Source organism: Fonsecaea pedrosoi (genome assembly GCF_000835455.1).
Source record: "Fonsecaea pedrosoi CBS 271.37 unplaced genomic scaffold supercont1.1, whole genome shotgun sequence".
Taxonomy (NCBI): domain Eukaryota; kingdom Fungi; phylum Ascomycota; class Eurotiomycetes; order Chaetothyriales; family Herpotrichiellaceae; genus Fonsecaea; species Fonsecaea pedrosoi.
The window spans coordinates 3,052,873-3,074,196 of record NW_013550615.1 but is presented as its reverse complement, the minus strand read 5'-3'; the positions used below and the strand labels follow the sequence as shown (position 1 = coordinate 3,074,196).

Here is a 21,324-nt window from a genome sequence, read left to right as displayed (position 1 = left end):
GGAAAGCTTTTGGAGGGGCGCACAGAGAGGGTGAGAGCGAGAGCTAAAGAAGAGACCAAAGCGGTCCTTGAGGAACGATTGACAATGCAAAGTGCAGGAATGGCTAAACAGCTTGGTCACATTGTAGGTGTTAGCATCATCGATATGCGGACTCATCTCCCTCTGTCTCTACAGGAGGAGAAAACATGTCCCTCGTGCCGAGTAAAAACTAACAATTGTTTGCGTTCAAGCGATGAAATTCATGTCCTGGTTGCATGCATGGATGTATTTTGACAAACACGGTCTAGTGCAGAATGCGCGCGCTATGGGCCCGCCTATTTCTGAGGCGGGGCGTGGAGATCTTTTCTGGTAGATAAATACATCTTAGACATAACCACACCCGCTGACGACACAGATGCGACATATCTAACAGTATGTGGATAGGCGAGAGACAGAGTATTACTGCCCTACTGCCTACTGCCTTCCAAAGCGTCGTGGTCTGATTACATAGAATGGTCACCTCCGAGGCAAGCAAGCATATTCCTTTCCGAGGACTACTGCTTCAAACACAGTCATATTCCATACATTACAAGAAAACGAATACTCTGCAAGTCGTTCCCATGTCTCAAAAGACACAAAGTGTACAATGATATAAGCACCGAAGAAAAAGGGTCTCGAGTCTTGCCTCCACGAATCCCCGCCTCCTCTTCTTCACGTAAGCCTTTGAGATGCGCTCTTGGTGGTCTGGCGATCTATCTACCATCTTGGGCAGAAGAACATCGTCCTGCGCAAGATTCGGTGTCTCGTCGTACAGGGGCAAACTTGCGTGCCAGATCCTTTCCGCCGTAAAGGCTGTCTCTTGTTGTAGCTCGTCATCCTCAAACCCACGGTAGATAATGTTGTATCCAATGTATCCATACTACAAGGTACCTGCGCCAGGACCAAAAGTCATTGACCATTTCAAGACCAGGTTTGAATATCCTTAGGATCGAGGGCTCGGTTTATTTGCAGCGTGAAGCCTTAGCCGGTGGTAGTCATTCCGCCATCCCAATAACATGTTAACTGAGCCGGCACATGGGTTTGTATTCATGGGCATGTTGGCGCGACAAACATATTCCGGAATTACTGTTGGTATTCGCCGATTATGCGACGTCTCACATGGATTGGTAGACAATGGCCCAGTTCTCATCAGGCTACAGGCGGTCCCAACTGATGAGCAGTTTGTTCCTGACTTCGGAATGTTGGCTCGCTGTATCTGGTTCGTCCTAACCCATTGTATGTCCCGGCAACTTCTCCGTCAATGCTCGATTCTCACATCGCGGAAGATGCTGCCCATTTTCACCGCCCGTGGAGCGATCTTTGTCGACTTGGCTCGGCCAGTTTCATCCTGCTCCGACTGTGCTCCTAGCCCCGTCCATGCACGATTCTGTGAAAGGCAGCGGCCAATTATCAGCGCAGTCGTCGAACACAAACCAATCGTCCGCTCCAATTAACGGCAAAAACGTCGTGTCCAGTGTTGAAGTCGCGTCCGCCGATGCTTTCGATAACGTCTGTGACATGACTGACGGGGTATCGGTGTGCGTCTGTGAGTCGAAATAAGACTGAGACGTTCCAAGATTGCGGGATACCAGTGTCGACAAACGGTGGTGCTCTCCGATACCTGTATTTTCTGGGGTCCATTCCTCTAGGAGTGCTTGAATCTCAGCCGCGTTTTCGTATATATTGGTGTCGTCCAAGTTCACAGAAGGCTCATCCATTACACCCTCTCGAGGCGCTCTCTTGAGATCTTGGACCCGAATGCCCAACTCCTGCAACATATTGGCCATCGCGGCAGGATCATTGGACAGTCCTCCTTCAACTATCTTTGTGATCGCGCGGAGAAGGCAATCTCTCTGGGATTTGACAAGCTGGACGTACGCGGCGTTCGGTGGCTTGGGTTCTCTTTTCGATTCTCGGTTTGTTGTGCAAATGACGCCGTCTCGTTTGCATTTGTCACATATCTTCCCGGCACTCCATTGGCAACGTGCCTTTTTTAGACGACATCGGTCACAGGCCTTTGGTGTTCGCTTAGGGTAGTAGCCGGATGTCTCTTCTGCCTCGGGAGACAAACGCTGGCGCTTTCTCTGTGGCGGTGATGCCGAGGGGTCGTCCGAGTTTGGACTAGCAGGTTGGTTTGAACTCTTTCTCTCAGGAACGATGAAGAACATGGCAGAGGCTTTTGATAATGCCACTCTCTAGTCTCGGGGGTGGGCAGTCAAGTTTGAGTACTGGGAGACTCGTCAGTCCCTTCTGCGTGCCGGCAAGTCTCGGTGAGATATATCTCGCTCCAGAGCAACAGATCATGGACCGTGGCAACCGTGGTCCCCTTCCGGACAACGTTGGCTGATGTTCGGAAGTCGGTTGAAGCCCGACTCACCGATTAGCGTAGCGTGACTTGCCATTCGGTTCCTGGAAGGAAATGACGTCGTCTGGGCCAATCACAGCCCCTCCGGAAAAATAAAATCCCGCGGCTCAGCAACTTCAGGCATCGTGGCTGCTCCATCCACGTCCGGCCCAGGAATAGGGACAAGGTACAGAGAGACAGCAGTCTATTCTTGAAAAAGTTCAATTCCCATTGGGACGTGGAATCAAGCTGCAATGGCCGTTGAGATGACATCAGTTATAGGGTCCTTTCAAACCATCTGACACATTCAGCCAGTTTTCCTTTCATGCGGTTCTCAGTCCAACTTACTGCCCCTCCGCGGCTCTCCAGCTGCCAGACCCTGCAGTCGGTATCTCTTATCCGAGCGAGCACAGTAGAGGTCCATTCTATGCTTCCATCATCTTCGATTGGTCCTCGGTGATAGGTACAACTCCCAATGACTTACATTTCCGATTACAGTTATTCAATCGCACGACCTCATACGTCCTCCCAATGCCACATATTGCGTGGGAGAATCGGGCTGCCGCCAAAAGAGCGACCGTGCTGAAAGCAATCCCCTCTGCATGGCTCGTTCCCCCTGATCAAATACCCTTAGGAGACGATAGCTCATCTGTCCTTGACCTACCAGCGAAGTATCTATCGCCTGATGAAATCACTTTCACCGAAACCCCCCCAATGGACACTTTAGCCCACATCCACGCCGGCATCTGGAGCTGCGAGGATGTTGTCCGTGCTTACTGTCACAGGGCTGCGCTTTGTCATCAATTTGTGAACTGCCTGACGGAAGTGCTATTCGAAGAGGCCATCAACAGTGCGCGCCAGCTGGACAAGTATCATCGTGACACAGGCGGTCTGAGGGGCCCACTGCATGGCTTACCAGTCAGCTTCATGGACCGCTTTCGTGTCGCGGGTACAGAGACAGCCGCCGGCTTTATCTCCTGGCTCGGGCCTAAGGAAACGGACGCCACCGAATCTCTGATTGTCCGACATATGCGGGCGCTGGGTGCAATCCCCTTCTGTAAGACGAATGTGCCTCAAAGCATGATGTTAGCAGAAACAGCAAATAATATACACGGCCGTACCATTAACCCTTATTCAAGACTTTTATCCAGCGGTGGCGCTGCAGGAGGTATGGGTAATGAATTTGAACATGGGCCGAGACCTGTACTCTGACTGCTTGTAGGTGAAGGGGCATTATTGGCATTGAAAGGCTCTCCAATCGGCTGGGCCACTGAATTTGCGGGCTCAGCTCGTATCCCCGCTGCTTTCAGCAATCTGTTCAGCCTCAAAGTTTCTTCTGGTCGCCTTCCATCCCTTGGAGTCGCTTCCAGCGAGACGAGTCTCCCTTCCAGAAACTCGACAATTGCCATGATGTCCTGGAGTTTCAGCTTACTGCAATACATCGCAAGGCTGTCGCTTGGGTCTACTGCATTTGAAGAAGACCCTGCCTGGATCGACATGCCGTGGAGAGAAGCAAAAGTCAGAGAGTTGACGTTGAGGCGCCCAACTTTTGCCGTGCTAGAGTGCGACGGCCATATCCAGCCTCAACCCCCCGTGAGGCGGGCTCTACGATCAATTATCCAGGGCTTGAGGCGAGCCAACTACCAGGTCATTGAATGGCAGCCTCCATCTCATGCGGCTCTGGTCGAGACGTACTTTAAGATAATTGGCGCTGACGGTGCGCAGGCCACGAGGCAACATATCAAATCAAGCGGAGAACCGCCCGTCCCTACTCTGAGGGATTGGTATTTCCACCAACCCACTCAATCGTTGTCCCTTTCCGAGTATCTGGCCCTTATGAAATCGCTAGAAATGTATCAAACAGAGTATCAGAGGTATTGGAAATCCACCAGCCAAAGTACTATCACCAAACTCCCAGTGGACGGAGTGATCATGCCCGTCTGTGCGGACGCCGCTTGCTGCAAGAACAAATTGACGTATTACGGTGAGCAACGAGAACATAACAGTATGAAAAACGCTAATTACAACAACAGGATACAGTGCCATAGTAAACTTACTCGACTTTGCCGCAGTCTCGTTCCCAGCCGGATTCGTCGATAGATATCTGGACCTCAAGCCCGATATCTTTGTCCCCCTCAGTAGAGAGGACGAATCTGTGAATGATTCCTGCAAGTCTCCTTCCATCTGAGGTTCATAGTTGCTGGCTAATTTCTGTGTCAGATGACAGCTTTGCGTTCCACGGAGCTCCTATTGGTCTTCAACTGATGACTCGTAGGACTGAGGAAGAGAAAGCGCTGAAGTTGGTGGAAATCATCCTTCAAACACAGTCACACTCGCCGATGCCTGATTGAGTCGCATGGTGTTCAGAAGCCTATGCCCGAGCGCCTCTTTCGGCCTCGACATCATTTCGAGGGGCCATCACCGGCACGAGGGTAGTCAATCTTATGCCAAGCGGTGGTGAGATTGCCACGAAAGTTGAACTGAGCCTCGTACGATTCTATTTGAGAATTATAGCTCTCGTCGACGGCTTTGACGACGAATTGCTGTCCAACGAGGCGCTTTGGCATCACGGACTCCCACTGTTTCCACGACCATGCTTTGTGGCCTTTCGACTCATCCGGAAGGAGGAGCGCTTGTTGCCAGGTTTTCCCGCCGTCGGCGCTGACGTCGACTCGGATAATCTTCTTGCCTCCTCCGCTATATGCATATCCTTTAAGTTGGACAGCATCCTCATCCAGACCGTGTTTCTGCAATGAACGTCGACCATGGCGAGAGCTCCAGGATATATCCATTACCGACGTGATGGCGCTTTGCACAGGCGTCTCCTGAATAGCGGGTGCAGTCGACCAGTCCACATCTTTCGCAGTCTGATTGGGGCCGAAGCATTTATAATCCCGCCGCTGCCACTGTGAATGACTCTCCTCTTCGGCAAGGACGATCTTCTCAATCCATTTGACACTTCTCGCAGCCGTGTTACCTGGCACTAGTACTCGCAAGGGATAGCCATGATCTGGTGGCAAGGGTTTGCCATTCATCTCATATGCGAGCATGACATCCCCTCTTGGATCGAGGGCCTTTTCTATGGGAACCGAAGCACCGTATGCCTCGGCGGCGACAAATTGGACGTGCCTAGCTTCCTCCGCATCGCAATCATCGACAGGAAATCCTGCGTCGCGGAGAATGTCCCTCAAGCGAACACCGGTCCACTGAGCATTTGAAATGGCACCAACGTCCCACTGGAGGCCAATCGCCGGTCTTGCTCCGGCGGTCATGTGTTTCCGGCGGTTCCCAGAACATTGCAGGGTCGCGGTGATGGTGAATGGTTGAAACTTGGTTTTGAGATCGTGGAGGGTGTATTGCTTTTCAGTTCCGTCTAGTAGCTCCACAGTTAAGGTGTGGGTCTTTTCGTTCAACTTTGGAACCCACAAATGGTTGCGCACGTAGGTGTCATTCGGGGTCAGGTACGATTCGAGAGAGGGTTTTGGTGTCTCGGCGTTGCAGGGCTTCTGGGTGTGTTGGAGCAGCTGGGGATTTCGAACGGGATCATTCACAAAGGGATCTTCAACATGATCTTCGGCGACTTTACCATCGACGAGGTCCCGGGGATCAATCTCGCCAATGAAGTATTCTTCGAGCACATCATACACGTCTTGCTTTTGATGGATGGTGAAAATGTTCCAATACGGATCGATTGAGCGGCCAGCCGCATGCAGAATGACGGGACCACCAGGATGCGCTGCTATCCAATCTGTAATGTCAAACACCCGCGTGCCTTTTATGACCCATTTCCGCTCCGAGTCCCGGTCATGTTGTTTAACCTCCTCCAGACGAATCCACCTCTTGGCCTGTGTAGGCGGCGCTTCAGCATATGCTACTGGCGACCATGCAATGACGGAGGCTGCGAGGACGGTACAGCCAACGAACGCCCACGCAGTCAAAGGCACAAGAGACCTGGGTCTGTTCGGATGTGGTACCCGATTGGTTCCGCTGATGGACCTATTTCGATCACGCAATAATAGTCTCGCACCGTCTCCCGGCGTGGCGTAGCCTGCCCGGGGCCGCGTCACTAGGGTCGATACTTTTCGAGCGACGTCGTGGAATCGAGGCAACTTGGACATGACGACAGAGCATACGAGACAATGGATGGTATGCAAGGCCACGGAGGCTTCAGGGGTAAGTGGGTGCTGCGGAGTTTCGTCTACTTCCGATTCTGCAGTCTCTCTATGGCAAACATTTCTCGACCGAAAGCGTGGGCATAAGACCGTGGCAAAAGGAAAGTAGATGCAGTAATGGGTATTTGTTGAGGCGACCGCTGCTTGACATGGCTGAGGAGATGAGAGTGATCTTGAAGAGACGGTGTTTGCTGATCGTGGCCCCCCCTTTTCCCTTCACCAACGCGGAAGTGCGGACTGCGGGGCACTGGCGCTCAGCCTCGTACAGCCTTGTCGATCCTCCAATGCATCGCGCAGGAGCCAAGATTCCACTTCCATCTATCCACCTGCCTTAGATCACCGATCTTACTCGGTTGATGATACTCCACTGCTCGGAAAAGAAGGGGAAAGGTACAACCACAGCCACGCAAGTGTTATTGTCAGCGAAAAGGATGATAGAACCAGCTTTGAGCGTGGATCGGCAGTCGGTCACGTGCCGGCAAAATACGGGTTCAGCCCTGACCAGTTTCCACTCGAGAGACCGGGAGAGCGGCAGAACTATTCTAGCCAGCCAACGTGTACAATGCTTTTCATTTGTCCACAGACTTGCCCTTTGGCCGGGGGGGGAAACCTCAAATACCATGCTCTTCGCCTATCGTCCATTCACATGTCCAACCACCTGAATACTGCCCATCCTTACTCATCTCTCGTATCTACGTCACCGAGCATTGACACGAACCTTTTGCCGAGTTTGGGCCTCCGCTGTCACTCCCTACGCAGGGCTATTCCGACCTCATATACCTCTCTGGGCCGCCAACAAGTCGACCCTCTCAAGCGTTCACTCCCATAAGTCACAAACATGGATCCCGCTGGTACGTACGCCAACTGCCAGGTCGCGAGGGATGCGTCACAAGAGTTCCCTCACGAGTGCCAGAATGGCGAACACCAGACAGCCAAGGACGAACTGCTCGAGAAGTTTGCAGAGAAAAACCAGCGTGGGTGGAGGAGAGTGGTGCTCAACTTCACACCATCGTGGTTTGCAGCCACCATGGGGACAGGCATTGCGTCTATCCTCCTGCACCAACTCCCTTACAATGGTGACTGGCTGTACTGGCTCTCTGTTATTATCTTCTGCCTCAACATCGGCCTCTTCTGCTTCTTCCTGCTGATCTCCATCCTGCGATACACCATGTTCCCTGGCCTGTTCATGGCCATGATCCGGCACCCGGTCCAGTCCCTCTTTGTCGGCACATTCCCCATGGGTCTCGCGACGATTGTCAATATGGTGGTCTTTGTGTGTGTCGAACACTGGGGAGTATGGGCTACCACTCTAGCCTGGACATTGTGGTGGATTGACGTGGCCATTGCCGTCATCACTTGCATGTGGCTGCCCTTCGTCATCATGCACATCCATCAGAGTGAGCTGTCCAAGATGACTGCGGTCTGGCTTTTGCCGATTGTGGCAACGATTGTCGCGGCCGCGTCGGGTGGCATTGTGGCCGAATACCTCCCCAACCCTCAGCATGCGGTTTGGACGGTGGTGGTATCCTATGTGCTTTGGGGTACGGGCTTTCCGCTCGCCATGGTCGTCCTCGTCATGTATTTCCATCGCCTGACGATCCACCGACTGCCGCCGCGCGAGGTCATTGTCTCGGTGTTTTTGCCGTTGGGTCCTCTGGGGCAGGGCAGCTTCGGGCTCATGCAACTGGGAAAAGTCTGCGCAAAGGTTTTCCCGCAGACGGACAATTTCGGTCCGGATGCGGGCAAAGTCATCTACAGCTTCTCTATTGTCATCGCCCTTGCGATCTGGGGTTATGGGCTCGTGTGGCTCTTCTTCGCGATAGCCAGCATCACGCGGAGCAGATTCCCTTTCAATATGGGATGGTGGGGGTTCACTTTCCCGCTGGGTGTTTTTGCCGTCTCGACCACGACCCTGGCAAAAGAGATTCCCAGCAAGTTCTTCAAAGTGCTCGGCACCATCTTTTCTGTCGCGGTTGTCTTGCTTTGGTTGGTTGTCACCCTGGGCACCTTGAAGGGGGCAGTCACGGGCACCTTGTTCTATGCTCCCTGTGTTGAACAGTACGAGAAGGAGTTGACCAAAGCCGAGAGGAAAAAGGAGAAGTTGAACAGTCGGCTGCCGCTGAAGCACTGGAGGAAGAAAGACGACGACACCGAGAAGCAAGAGGTATGAGGAGTCGTGTACATGTAGGGGATTTTGTGGTGGTGGATTGCTCTGGCGCAGGATTGGGGAGAGGATTACTTACTCTGGGTTTACTATGGTCTAGTGGGATGTGCTACATGTTTGCGATGTGTTGGTGATTCGGATGTGATATGGTAGAGTCATGGATTTCAGGACAAAAGGTATTCGACTGGCGTGATGGTAATAGATTGGTACAGATATATTTTGACCCTGTTGATGGTGTTACTTACATCCTGTGCTCGGTATCTTGGTGGAGTGGAGTGACCCGAGGCTATGGATGGATAGTTCAGCATCAAGGGACCAACCCAGTGTTAGAACCAAAAACACAGTTCCAAGCATATGCCTCGTTCCCAGAACTCCAGAACTCCACGACTCCATGACTCCACGACGCGCGGGGTTCGAGTCAATCTTGCCCACCGTGCTTCGGTAAACTACCAGCCACATGGCCTGCTCCAACAACGCCCAATCGTCTTAACCGAGCATACATATAGTCTTCGGTATTAATTATTCAAGAGCGTGGAATTGAAATTGGAATTAGAAGAGAAAGACCTTGCCCAGACACACCAACCTCTCCTCTCTCAAAACACTCCCCTGCTTTCACTTCCCCACCTACGCCAACCAGGTCTGATCTGATCTTGTCCGATCCAATCTATTCTGACCACGACTACCCAGAAACCGCAACGCAAGGGTTCATTTTGTCGCAGGATCGGCGGACTGCTGGGATCTAGAGGGTGGAATTCTGAAGAACCCAAGACAGACACGCGAAAGAGGAAGAGAGAGAGAGGGAGCTAATACGACGCAAAATAACAAATCCACATACCACCTACGCAAGATTAACCGAGGACAAAAGGATCTCAGCAGCGATGGCACCGGCGCTGCTTCAGTATATCCAGGACCTGGTCTTCCCGCCCATCTTCATGGGCGTCAGCGTTTGCTGTGAGTTACTGTCCTCGTCTCTGTCCCCGGTCGTTTCTTTTCGCATCCGCTTCACCTCTCCTATCTGGGAAAGTTGTTTGTGTCCGGCGCATATACATCATGGGTCTGGGGAAGGATAAACCCCACAGCTAGGCCGGGATACGGGGCGCGAACAGGCGCGATATGAAATGACTAGACTGTGCTCTCAAAGATCGATTTTCCCATTGTTCTACTGACTATTCTTCCCCGCCCAGATTTCGGCCTCACCCTCCTAAACAACCCGCTCCTCCCGCTCAGCGACTTCCACGCCTTCAAGGAAAAGGCCTTTGCGCGGCTCTGGCTCAAATACGGGCCCATGTACGCCGAGCAGATCCCCGAGGAGCTCCCGCCCTTGCTGGCGCAGTGCCGCGGGGTGGTCCTCGACGTCGGGCCGGGGTCGGGCGAGCAGGTCAAGCGCTTCACGCACCCGGAGAACATCACGGCCATTTACGGTGTCGAGCCGGGCGTCAGCATGCACGCGCAGCTGCGGGAGAAGGCGGCCCAGGCCGGCCTGGCGGGGAAGTACCACGTCCTGGCCGCGACGGCGGACCTCGACGCCATCCTCCCACAGCTGATCAAGGCCGGGCTGGTGTCGTCCGAGTCGGCCAGGACTTCGCCGGCGGACCTGCAGCTCTTTGACGAGGTCGTCTGCGTGCGCGTCCTGTGCGGCGTGCCCGACCAGGCCGCCACCGTCGCCGACCTGTACGCTCTGCTCAAGCCCGGCGGCCGCTTCGTCCTCTGCGAGCACGTCCTCAACACGCACCACTGGCCCGCCCGCCTCGCCCAGCACCTCTACATGCTCATGGGCTGGAAACAGCTGATGGGCGGCTGCTGCTTGACCCGTGACACCGTCGACACCCTCCTGAAAGTCGCCCAGGCCCGCGACGGCGGCTGGGCCCAGGTCAACCTGTCCTCCGCCGACGAGTATACCCCGGTGGCGCACGTCACGGGCGTTTTGATCAAGAAGGGAGGGAAGGAGTAGTGGTGTCTGTACCTCGGTAGAATGGGGGAGGAGCGACGAAGGAGGAATCGTACCGAGTATGTTTGACAGGGGCAGGCGAAAAAGGGGAACGAAGGGAAGGGGGAGGGGGGGAGGGGGGGCGGCTTTCTCGATATCATCCACGGGGACTCACAAAGGGGAGAGGGCGGTGGGACAGTTTCTACGTAGGGTACGAGATATGAGGTATGAAATGAGGTTACTCGGCAGACTTTATCGTCCTTGTCCTTGGCCTAACCCCGTTTTCTATACCAACTATGACCCTGTGTGTGTGTGTGTGTGTGTGTGTGTGTGTGTGTGTGTGTGTGTGTGTGTGTGTGTGTGTGTGTGTGTGTGTGTGCGCTTGTGTGCTTTGACTCACGTACTTGTATATACAGAGTACATAAAGTAGAAAGGTTTCCTGTTCCCCTTCTTCTGTCGCTTTCTCACACACACATACAGCTCGAGTCCTCTTAAAAGAACGATACTCCAATCCTCCCAAAACTTTCGCTTTTACTCTTTTTGGAGCTGAACTCCCCGTCCGTCCGTCTAATACAACAATGCGCATTTCCCCCCTAGTGTTCTATTTCCACAAGTAATGTGGTGCAGGGCGACTTCGAAAAAATCGCCGATCCCATCCGTCCTTTTCACGTCGTCAAGCGTCATATATGGTGGGGATATCAAGTAAGGAACCAACCCCCCCTGAGAATTCTCAAATGAGGAATTTTAATTTGGATCCTCGGCTCCCCATTGTTGGCTCACGTGCCCAGTTCGAACTCCGAGGGCGTCTCGAGACGTTTGCCGTTCTCAAACGTCGCCGGCGACATACTCCGCCGGAGGCAGTCGACTTCGGCCTCGAGGGACGCTAGCCGACCCCGCAGGTGGCTGTTTTCCTGCTTGACGAGTTTCTGTTGCTCGAGCGCCGCGGCGAGAGCCGTCTGCAGCTCGGCGACCTTGCCCTGCGTGAGGCAGAAATTCAATTGTCTTCGTTCGCGGTGGCGGCGCTGTCTGGGTTTCGCTCAGCCTCGTCAGCGTTTTTCCTTGTCAGAGGTTGGAGATTTGGCAGAAGGAGGAGTGGTGAGTGTTAAGAAATAAACTCACGCCTGGCGATTCTGCTCTCTCCGCCGTTCCTTCTTGCGGTCGAGTTTCGTGTCGACTTGTCCCTGGGGGAGCGTGCTGCCGTCCAGAGCGTCCACGGGAGATGCAAGTTGCGACAAATCCCCAGAAAAAATAGACGGGTCTGCGTCGAGTGGAGGACCCTGGACCTCTTCAAAAGGTTCTAACCACCAGGTTGAATCCTGGAGAGAAGGTATATATAGACTGCTGACAGAGGGTTGCCAATTTGTGTCTGCAATATACTCGGAATCCAAAGAAGGCACACTCGAAATCGACGATTGAGATGCATGCCGGTCGATTAGTGTGGGGTGCGGATTTCCATCTCCAACCGAGAGCTGAGAGAATCCTTCCATCACTTGGGCCGGCGAGAACAAATTGTGTCGAGAGACCTGGTTGCCAGAATGACGTGTTAGATTCATTGGAGTGGTAGTTGTTGCTGACCGGCTGTACTGTTCGTGGTGTTGCATCTTCGACAACGGCATGGTGGCCTCAGACCCCATGTATATCAGATCTCTCGAGCCGGTAACCTGGGCCTGGGAAACTGGCTCGTGTCCAGCGGGTCCCATACGAGCAGACGTGTCGGACAACGTCAATCAAGATCCTATTTCCCGAGTGGATACTCCGCGGTACAACGTTATGGTGACAATCGGGCGACTCCTAATGTGTATCTGGGTCAAGCTTTGCGATTCCTTTGCCTGGAGGATCATAATTTTCGGCTAGATGGGAGCGCTTTGGTGCTGAACAATCCACAGGGCTATATAACAGTTCAACAGGGTCTTCCTAGATGGCGCCAAATTGAGAGGAACAGGGGTGTTGGTGCCATTATGGCTCGAGACCCTTCTCCACTTCACAGATAAGCCATCTTGCCATGCTACCACCAGGTGAGTATGTCTAATACCTCGTTGAAATAAGCTCTAAGAGTAAGTCTTGCTTGCTTGGCACTCGAGTAGGCTGCATTGGCGACGCTGCCTGCGGCATAACGAATCCGTCCCCATACCTTGTATCATCGCCACATCAGGTTCTGGCCAAGGCTTCACAGCAGCTGTAGACATTTCGCCGTAGCTGGTCCCACGGAGGCAAAGAGAGAGATGAGGGAATGGGAGAGCAGCTATCTGTTTTGAGTCACTCTACCTTTTCGAGTGATTCTGGGCCACGCAAGCACTTGTCGAGGCTTTGAAGTGATTGGTTGGGCGCGACATCTCTCTCCTCGAGCCCAAGGGGAGAAAGCAATAGAAAAGGCTGACTTTGAGCCCGGCATCGAGAGACGGTGCAGTCGTGGTCAGAGGGAACAAAGGGTATTACATTTTAGGAGAGACTTGGAGGGCTGCGGTGGGGGATCAACATTCTACCTTAATCATCAGCCATACGTGACATTCTTCTAGATTCCGAATGAGGTAGGAGTTCTTGTTTCGATATAGTGCGGAATAGACAAGGTGGGCTGAGTGAAGAGGGACCCATTGACCGCGTGTGTTCTCGGAATTCCACCGATGGGAAAGGATTTTGGAGATGAGCTTTCCGAGCTGAGGTGGCATTCGTATTCGGTGGATGGTCAGGAGATGGTCGGGCAACTTGATGTCGTTCGGATATCCGCACAATTACGTTGCAAAAGGTTAAAGTCTTGGCCTACTCTAATTCCAATAAAGTGAAACTAAGACGGGACTAGCAGCAGGTAGTGAGTACTAGAGGGACTAGCGGCCACTAGCAACCGGTGACTTAGTAGCTGCGCCTTCTGGCGCTGACCAAGTTAATGAACAGATGCACGCACATGATATGGCCACCATCCCCCCGTAAGTGATAGTTCAGTTCTCCAACCAGAGCACGAGGCTGGCCATTCAATACCCGGGTGATATAGGTATTGCCGAGTACATTCGGTTCCAAACTCCTACTTGCGCATGGTTGGGCGACGCGTCTCAAAAAAGACACTTCAGCTCGATCTAGCACGACTTTGGACGAGTCGATCTGTTATCCCCTCCAATATTTGAATTACTGGACGTTGTTGTCGAGGCCAAGCGAATGGAGAATCTTCGGCGGTAATGGTCGCTCGTGCAAAATATCAAATAGCATGGCCAGACCCCGCACTGTTGACGCACGATGTCTTACACCTGGTGAATAACTGATTCTTGAGCGTGGAAAATAAAGGAAGAACCGCACAATGTTTGCCCACCCCTGTTTACTCCGAATTCAGCATTGTCTGGTCTCACCTCTCGTTAATTTGACGGTATTTGTTCCGTCGTCGTTCCGATCGTGACCTGTCAAAGCTTCCTCGGTACATTACGCTCGATATCTAGCGATATGAGGGGTGGACACCAAACAGCAGTGGCAGCAGCAGCATTGGCATCAATCTATATGGTTTTCTCTCTGCATCGACAGTAGTTCCGAGACTGGGCATGAGCTCTCTTCTCGGCAAATTCATTCTTTCCGTTTGGTTCGGCGTTTCCTCGTCGCTCCATTGATACTTTCTATCTCCTCCAACATCACTCTGCTCGGTGCTCAATAACGCCGAAACAGGGGCCTCAGTCTCGAGTCTTTGCTAAGCGGAGGGCACATGATGGGTTAGCTATATGCATGCCCTACACGAACACCGAGGCGAGAATACAAGCTGTGCATGATTGGCCTAGGAGTTTGCCCGCGGCTATGTCATCCCGCAGAATGTACGATCAGCCTGCATCAACAGCCTTTCTCAAATACTTCGATTCCAGAAGCAAGAGACAGGAAACATTTGTCAACTCTCAAAGCTCCTTGTCATCGAGGACCACCACTTGCAGAATCACCCTGAACAGGTCTTTGTTGAAAAGAACCAAAGAGCACCAACCGCATTATGAAAGATCTACGGGTTATTGTTGTTGGCGCGGGCATCGGCGGCCTTTCTTTGGCATTGGCTCTCGCAACCGACGGCCACGAAGTCACTGTGCTAGAAGCAGCCAAGGAATTCCTCGAGGTATGGATGGTCACGCTTCATCTTGGTGGTTTGCAGCTCATGTATTGACTAGGTTGGTGCTGGTATTCGCGTTCCTCCCAACTCATCGCGTCTGAGTCAGAGCTGGGGCGTTGACTTTGACAAAATCAAAAAGGAGAAGGCTGGCGGGATTCGCTTCTTGGACTGGACCGGCAAGGTGATCAAGGATGTTTCATACGATGACGTTCAGGCCGAGTATGGAGCACCATACTATTTCATCCATCGAGCGGACCTGATCAATCTCCTTGTCGACACGGCCTCTCAGCGAAAGAATATTGCCTTGAAGATGGATAGCCGAGTCCAAGACTATGACTTTGACGCGCCTGCAGTGACCCTGGCCTCGGGCGAAAGGTTGACCGCAGACCTGGTCATCTGTGCCGATGGTATCAAGTCTGCGGTTAGGAATATTATCAACGGAACCCCTGTCGACCCCCAAGACACGGGCGATGTCGCGTACAGAGTCTTGGTGCCTGCCGAACCACTTCGAAATGACCCAGAAACGCGTCATTTGTTCGACAACGCGTGGGCAATGCATTGGCTGGGCCCCGAGGCACATGCTGTCGGCTATCCATTACGGGGCGGAGAGCTTTACAACATCATCATCGACATCACCCACGCAACGGACGTGGGCAAACCTATCGGCGACGAAGAATGGCGGTCCCAGGCCGACAATAACGAGTTGGTGAAACGCTTTGCGGACTGGTGTGCACCCATGCGCAAGCTCTGCGGACTCACAGGGTCATATCTCAAATGGAAACTGGCCGATTTTGACCACCTCCAAAGATGGGTGCATCCAAGCGGCAAAGTCGCCATTCTCGGCGACGCCTGCCACCCGATGATGCCTTACATGGCACAAGGGGCAGCGCAAGCGACGGAAGATGCTGCCACCTTGCAAGCGGCTCTTCGCGAGTACGACGATCTCCACGAAGCGCTGAAAGCTTACGAAAGGCAAAGGTTGCCGCGGGCCACGCACGTGGCGAAAAACACGCGGATCCTACAATCCTGGTGGCACCTCTACGACGGGCCTGAAAAGGACAGGCGAGACGAGCTGATGCAGCACGACAATTTCGACAATCCCATGTTCTGGGCCAACTCCAAGAGGAAGGACTGGCTTTTTGGGCATGACGCATCGAAGCTGCAAACGGAAGACGAGCTGAAGCCGCCGCCGTTGGCCTCGACGCCTGCCAGAAGCGCAAATGTGTACATTGGCGAGATTAAAGACACGGAGCTCCGAAGGAAATTTAGATCCATGCGGGAGGGCAATTAGCCGGGTCAGAAGGCCATTATCCAGGACAAGACTCCATTTTCCCTAGCCTTCTTCCTATCTTTTCCTCTTTGTTTTGAAAAATCTCTCCTATGGCTTGCAATGTCGCCGGTGAGGTGTCTATGAAGCAGCTTGAACTATTTTGCTGAACCCCTCTGGTGAATCTCAAGTTCTGTTTGATGGTGGTACAAACTATCATGAGTCCGCCTCTCGTCTGCCCAGCCAAGAGAGCCAGAGGTGGTGTTTGTCGTTGTGCTAACCAGTTGGGCTTGTTTGTCGCCGAGTGATGGTCACAGAACGGTGTTACTAACGGGCCTCAGAGCAAAACCCTCGTGTTTCTTGCTTGGTCCACCAAACAACAACGTCCAACCGTGTCACTTCAAAAGGTAACACCCGCTCCTCCTCCACGACACAATGCTGTCCCCGTCCCACAAGAGCAGGGCTTCCAACGAAGGCAGCAACCACTATCAAATCTGCCTCCTCACAAACCGGGCGCGCACTCCCCAAAGCCTGAACGGCATAAGAATATGGGCAACGCTCTGTCCAAAGCGAAACACGAGCTGAGAGTCCCCGAGAAGCGGGCACGACGGCGGTCAAGCCATGAGCGAGGACGCCGTCGCTCTCCAAGAGAATCTCGTTGTGGAAGTAAACCCCATCCCTCAAGCCGTGGTCAGCACTCCACGACGTCCTCGTCTTCAAAGCCTTATTCGTCAGGGGGGTGGCAAATGTCTCCTCCCACGGTCTCTGAACATCGACTGCCGGGAATGAGAACACACTATCATCCGCTTACCAGGCCGTTGTGGCGCTACCCGCAAAGCGATCTTCGAGGACGACGACGACATGAAAATCCACGACGTCTGAATGAGGAGCCAGAGATCGATGACCTGGACCCAGAGAACTGGCCGGGACAGGCGATGCCTCATGCTCCTCTCCCCCCTAACTGGGACCCTCGCTTCTACGCCGGTCTGCCGAGCGAGTCGACGGAGGACGTGCGCCAGATACCGTGCCGCAGGCCATTCGACCGACGACAGAGATGTGAGCGCCAGCACCACCGGCCTCCTGGGAGAGTCAGACACAGCGAGAAGATATACGTCGACCCGCGCCATCCGCATTGCCTTGGAGCGAGGGTGACGTTGGTTGACGACCCGCATCTTCACTGGCGATCGGAAGCAGAGGTTGGACGCCGTCTTCCAGAACGACTTCATGGCGCCGCAAGTCCTCGAACGCACGTCCATGTCCGACACTCGAGAGCGCCTCTTGTGAGGCGAGGCGCCCACTGGGTGCGAGAGGACTGAAGCTGTTCGTTCTGTTCCCTCTCACCGCGATACTCGATGAACGTGTGTTTCACACGCCGTCGACTTCCTCTCTCTTTTGGAGTGATGGAGTGATAGAGTGATACGTTTCGCTGCCTCCACATCACCGTCTCACTCATAAAGTCACAGAGCGAGCGAACGTACTTCACCTGAAGAGTGAAGAACGACAGGGACACAACCAAGCTGTCACTCTCATGGCAATCACAAATGATCATGACACCGCGCATTTCTTTCACCCTTGCGCCCGGACCAACGGCACACAGCCTTGTCGTCTTGTACCAGCATACAAACCATTCAAATATTTCCATATACCTCAGTCTCTCTCTCTCTCTCTCTCTATCTTCCTCTCTCCCAGTCTGAGGCACGATCCATCATCCAGACGCATTATTTCCTGGGGCCCCCCAAAAGGTCTGCAATCAAAACAAACATCGCACGGGACTCAGACTAACATAGCGCACTTTGCATTACACACAGCACTGGACAAAGAATCCCTTTCTTCAAACCTAGCGGAACGGTACCGAAGAAAAGCCATGGGAAATAGCTACTCCACCCCAGCGGACATCACGTCGCGGGACATGCAGCGCTGGCGTCGCGACGGCCGCCCCGTCCTGGTCGACCAACAGCGCCGCCGCCAGAGTCCTGGGGGTCGGTACCGCGACGAGCGGAACCTGCGGATCGTGCGTGACAACTCGCGCAATAGGTTCGAGTCAGACGACACGCGCTGGTGGGGAGGCAGTTCCGGGTGGCATCACCGCCGCGACGGCGCGTCGCCCCCGTTGCGCACCGGCGGGAGGAGCACCAGGAGGCACACCGATGCGGGCTCTGCGCCTGCTTTCCGCGCCCGGCCGGATTGGAGATCTGCTGATGACATGTTCGGTGGTGCCGAGACCGTCTATCACGGCTGGCAGGGGGGTTCGCGGTTCTTTGAACGCGGTGGGCGCGCTGAGCGACGAACAGGCTCCGCCGTGGTCGTCGAGGAAGAAGATTGGTTCGGGTCGGCTCCTCAGCGCTTCACGTCGTCACGAGGTTCTGGTGGTCATCGCTCCATGCCGCAGTCCTCATTCCGTGGTCCGTGGTGGCACGACGCCCATCCCCACGACTATCGCGGCGGCCAGGGAATGCCTCGACGACGATCCAACACTCATCACGGCGGTGCATACATGTCAGGAGGGCTGGGGAGGGGAGATCCGATGGGAGGTGCATGGGGAGGACAAGAGAGAGCTCCGGAGAGAGGACGCGTCGGGTTCAGACCAGACTGGCCGCTCTTGGGGGATGGGAGGGCTGACGATTGAATGCCTTGAATGGCTTGAGTAGAGTAACGGACTACACGATGAGGTATCGTCCTGAGCAACCAACATACGTCAAAACATGGAGATCAGATAGAACTGGAACGATGAGCTTTGTCATTTCTTTGAGAATATTCTCTTCTCACAAAAATAGTATCGTATTCATTGATCGTGTCGAGGGTCATAATAATCGTAGCCAAAACCGATCCGGTTTGAGCATATGTAGTCATCATCTCAGGGAGAACGCATGCCAAATGACCGAAATGTAAAGAATGTCGCAAAGAATGCCAGGTCTGTGCCGGGTACCCACGAACCCAAGACCCCAATTTATCGTCTGGAATGATCAATCTCGCTACGCCTGTTGTTGGGAACACACGGGAGAGTGCCATGTTTCGTTCTCCGTACGGAGACACATTTTGTCATCTTTGTCATCTCGTATCTGCTCTGGGAACACCCATAGGAAAGGGAGGAGGAGTTGGCACGTAGGCGGGTGGGTTGGTGACGGCACCATAAGGATTGTCGTCGGCGTAGTGGACAGCTGTCCCATTATCATATGATGCCCCGGGTGGTGGAGGAAACGCCGGATACTGCATCTGAGGGTATGTTGTCTGAGAATATGTTGGAAAACTGGGCATGCTCCCTGTAAAGCCACTGTCGGCATAGTTGTGTGCGGCAATCATGCTCATCTTTCGTCTCCTTGCTTCTCGCTTCATCTTATGTCGCTCACGCTTCTCCTTCTCCTCCTTGGCCTCCTTTTGCGCCTCAGACATCTCCTGCCACTCACTGTAGGCCCCCTTCAGACCAAGGGCAGCGATTCCAATACTCGCAGCATCCTGCAACCTGTTCTTGTTCTTTGCTCGCCTCGCTTGCTCTTCAGTGATATCACCCTCCTTTACAGCCCTTCTTCTCGCCTGTCGTTTTTCCATGCTTTGGTAGACACTGTGCGCGGCATGGATGGTCGCGACCGTCGCAAGACCTCCGGTAATAAACATTTTCTTGCGACCTTTCTTTATCTCTTTCTCATCTTCGGAACTGGAGCCGAGGTCAGAATCGGAGTCTGTTTCTGGGTCACCAGTATGACGTGGGCCGTAGTCGAGCTCGTAGCCAGGAGGCGGCCCCCTGGGTACGCTCATGGAACGGGGACCGCCATTAGGAGAACCAAAGTGGGGTTGAATGGTACCTACATCTCGGGAATCACTGTATCCATATCCTCCATTTCGACTTGATCGACCATCATCGTAGTAGTCGTCATAATTTCGGCGACGATCACGCTCACGGTTGGGGTCGACCTTGTCCGCGGCATCTTTCAACCCCAGGGCTGCAAGACCCTTGGCCGCAAAGGCAGACACGCTTCGGCTCCGCTTGCGCCGAGGAGGGCTTCGACTACCACGGCTGTCCGACGATGTGCTTCGAGAACGAGCACGTCCACGCGATCGAGAGCGGACTGAATCATAGACCTTTTTTGCCGTGGCTGCCACCACGCCGCCAGCGGCGAGGTCTCCCAGCCCGCCTCGGGACTGACTCCGGCCGCGACGACTGTCTGGGCTTCCGTTTCTGCCGCGGGATTTCGACCGAGGCCCGTTGATGATGCGGTTGGTCGCCATACCGGCAATAGCAGAGCCTAGAATGTCGCGCTTTGAATGGTGATGAGGGTCGTTCTTGTCCGAAATCAAACCATCAACACCTCCAGCCGCCAAGGCCGCGGTGATGATCCGTTTGCCTTTTTCGCCGCCCCAGCCACCTTCAACTTTTCGAGCACGGAATGCCTCACCAGCGCCAGCCAGGACGGCAGCTTTGATGGCTTGGGAGATTTGTTCGCTTCGAACTTTGCCACGGCTTTTGCTTTGGGCTCGCGATCGATCGGACGACGAACGGCGACCAGCTCGGCTCCGGCTTCGATGACGGCCGTCGCGCGAACTGGATCTCGACCTGTCACGACTCTTACTCTTTCCGAGCAGGGTACCGGCAATACCACCCAGGCCAAAGGATCCTAACAGCTCTTCAGTGGTGGACTTCCTGCGCTCTTTCTTTGGAGGTGAACGGCTGCGGCTGCGGCTGCGAGAATCGTAGTCGGAGGAGTAGCGTCGAGAGCGACCTGCGATGAATCAGTCAGTGGAGGCGACAAGTATACAAAGGGGAGCATTGCTCACGTCTGTCGTCATAATCACGGCTTTTACGTTTGGGATTGTCGACGACAACGTAGTCATCCTCATACTTGCGCCGCGAAACATATGAGCGGTCATCGTAACGATCATCGTAATAGCGATCATCAGAGGATCTAGCACGGACGGGCCGATGGCCACTCTTGCGCACAGTGGTTTCACGATAGACGGTGCCGCGATCACCAGGGGCAAAGTCGCGGGACACTTCTTCAATCGAATCAACACTGTCATCGCGCCGTTTGACTATGCGAGTGTCTCTCGTGCTTGTATCGTAGATTGTGTCCTCATAGTCATCTCTTCGAGATCGCTCGCGGGTGCTCTTTTGCCGGCGAGGCCGGTCATCGTCGTAATAGGACATTGTCGCTGCGGGTGGGGTAACAGAAGAAGTGAAGCCAAGAGAAATTGAATTGACAAAGTGATATGTAGCCCAGAAGAAGACTGGAACTACGGAAGGGGTCGGATCGTGGCGAACTCGATCGCGGCAAACGTCAAATTGGCTGATTTGGTAGCGGTCGAGATGGGATGTTGGAAAATTGCGATGGTAAAGTTGGACACAGGGCTGCTTTTGAAGCAGGATGAAACAA

General features: G+C 53.8%; 10 protein-coding genes across 10 annotated transcripts; 6 read left to right on the top strand and 4 right to left on the bottom strand.

Annotated features, from left to right (window-relative positions):
- Positions 1 to 1,361: 1,361 nt before the first annotated feature.
- Z517_01110 (uncharacterized protein) lies at positions 1,362 to 2,186 on the bottom strand (the record flags this gene model as incomplete). Its single annotated transcript, XM_013434072.1, has 1 exon — positions 1,362 to 2,186. One exon carries the CDS (start codon positions 2,184 to 2,186, stop codon positions 1,362 to 1,364), a length of 825 nt encoding a protein of 274 aa, XP_013289526.1.
- Positions 2,187 to 2,893: 707 nt separating this feature from the next.
- On the top strand, positions 2,894 to 4,713 carry Z517_01109 (uncharacterized protein; the record flags this gene model as incomplete). The annotated part of the gene is made up of 4 exons (XM_013434071.1): positions 2,894 to 3,530; positions 3,585 to 4,346; positions 4,396 to 4,500; positions 4,583 to 4,713. The coding sequence occupies 4 exons, from the start codon at positions 2,894 to 2,896 to the stop codon at positions 4,711 to 4,713; spliced, it is 1,635 nt and encodes a 544-aa protein (XP_013289525.1).
- Positions 4,714 to 4,764: 51 nt separating this feature from the next.
- Z517_01108 (uncharacterized protein) lies at positions 4,765 to 6,480 on the bottom strand (the record flags this gene model as incomplete). Its single annotated transcript, XM_013434070.1, has 1 exon — positions 4,765 to 6,480. The coding sequence occupies one exon, from the start codon at positions 6,478 to 6,480 to the stop codon at positions 4,765 to 4,767; it is 1,716 nt and encodes a 571-aa protein (XP_013289524.1).
- An 892-nt stretch (positions 6,481 to 7,372) lies between these two features.
- Positions 7,373 to 8,704, top strand: Z517_01107 (uncharacterized protein; the record flags this gene model as incomplete). The annotated part of the gene is made up of 1 exon (XM_013434069.1): positions 7,373 to 8,704. One exon carries the CDS (start codon positions 7,373 to 7,375, stop codon positions 8,702 to 8,704), a length of 1,332 nt encoding a protein of 443 aa, XP_013289523.1.
- An 872-nt stretch (positions 8,705 to 9,576) lies between these two features.
- Positions 9,577 to 10,649, top strand: Z517_01106 (uncharacterized protein; the record flags this gene model as incomplete). The annotated part of the gene is made up of 2 exons (XM_013434068.1): positions 9,577 to 9,649; positions 9,883 to 10,649. The coding sequence occupies 2 exons, from the start codon at positions 9,577 to 9,579 to the stop codon at positions 10,647 to 10,649; spliced, it is 840 nt and encodes a 279-aa protein (XP_013289522.1).
- Positions 10,650 to 11,401: 752 nt separating this feature from the next.
- On the bottom strand, positions 11,402 to 12,241 carry Z517_01105 (uncharacterized protein; the record flags this gene model as incomplete). The annotated part of the gene is made up of 2 exons (XM_013434067.1): positions 11,402 to 11,651; positions 11,745 to 12,241. 2 exons carry the CDS (start codon positions 12,239 to 12,241, stop codon positions 11,402 to 11,404), a joined length of 747 nt encoding a protein of 248 aa, XP_013289521.1.
- A 2,336-nt stretch (positions 12,242 to 14,577) lies between these two features.
- Z517_01104 (uncharacterized protein) lies at positions 14,578 to 15,982 on the top strand (the record flags this gene model as incomplete). The annotated part of the gene is made up of 2 exons (XM_013434066.1): positions 14,578 to 14,697; positions 14,750 to 15,982. The coding sequence occupies 2 exons, from the start codon at positions 14,578 to 14,580 to the stop codon at positions 15,980 to 15,982; spliced, it is 1,353 nt and encodes a 450-aa protein (XP_013289520.1).
- A 194-nt stretch (positions 15,983 to 16,176) lies between these two features.
- Z517_01103 (uncharacterized protein) lies at positions 16,177 to 17,274 on the top strand (the record flags this gene model as incomplete). The annotated part of the gene is made up of 2 exons (XM_013434065.1): positions 16,177 to 16,221; positions 16,300 to 17,274. 2 exons carry the CDS (start codon positions 16,177 to 16,179, stop codon positions 17,272 to 17,274), a joined length of 1,020 nt encoding a protein of 339 aa, XP_013289519.1.
- A 548-nt stretch (positions 17,275 to 17,822) lies between these two features.
- Positions 17,823 to 18,584, top strand: Z517_01102 (uncharacterized protein; the record flags this gene model as incomplete). Its single annotated transcript, XM_013434064.1, has 1 exon — positions 17,823 to 18,584. One exon carries the CDS (start codon positions 17,823 to 17,825, stop codon positions 18,582 to 18,584), a length of 762 nt encoding a protein of 253 aa, XP_013289518.1.
- Positions 18,585 to 19,006: 422 nt separating this feature from the next.
- On the bottom strand, positions 19,007 to 21,098 carry Z517_01101 (uncharacterized protein; the record flags this gene model as incomplete). The annotated part of the gene is made up of 2 exons (XM_013434063.1): positions 19,007 to 20,673; positions 20,729 to 21,098. 2 exons carry the CDS (start codon positions 21,096 to 21,098, stop codon positions 19,007 to 19,009), a joined length of 2,037 nt encoding a protein of 678 aa, XP_013289517.1.
- Positions 21,099 to 21,324: the final 226 nt, after the last annotated feature.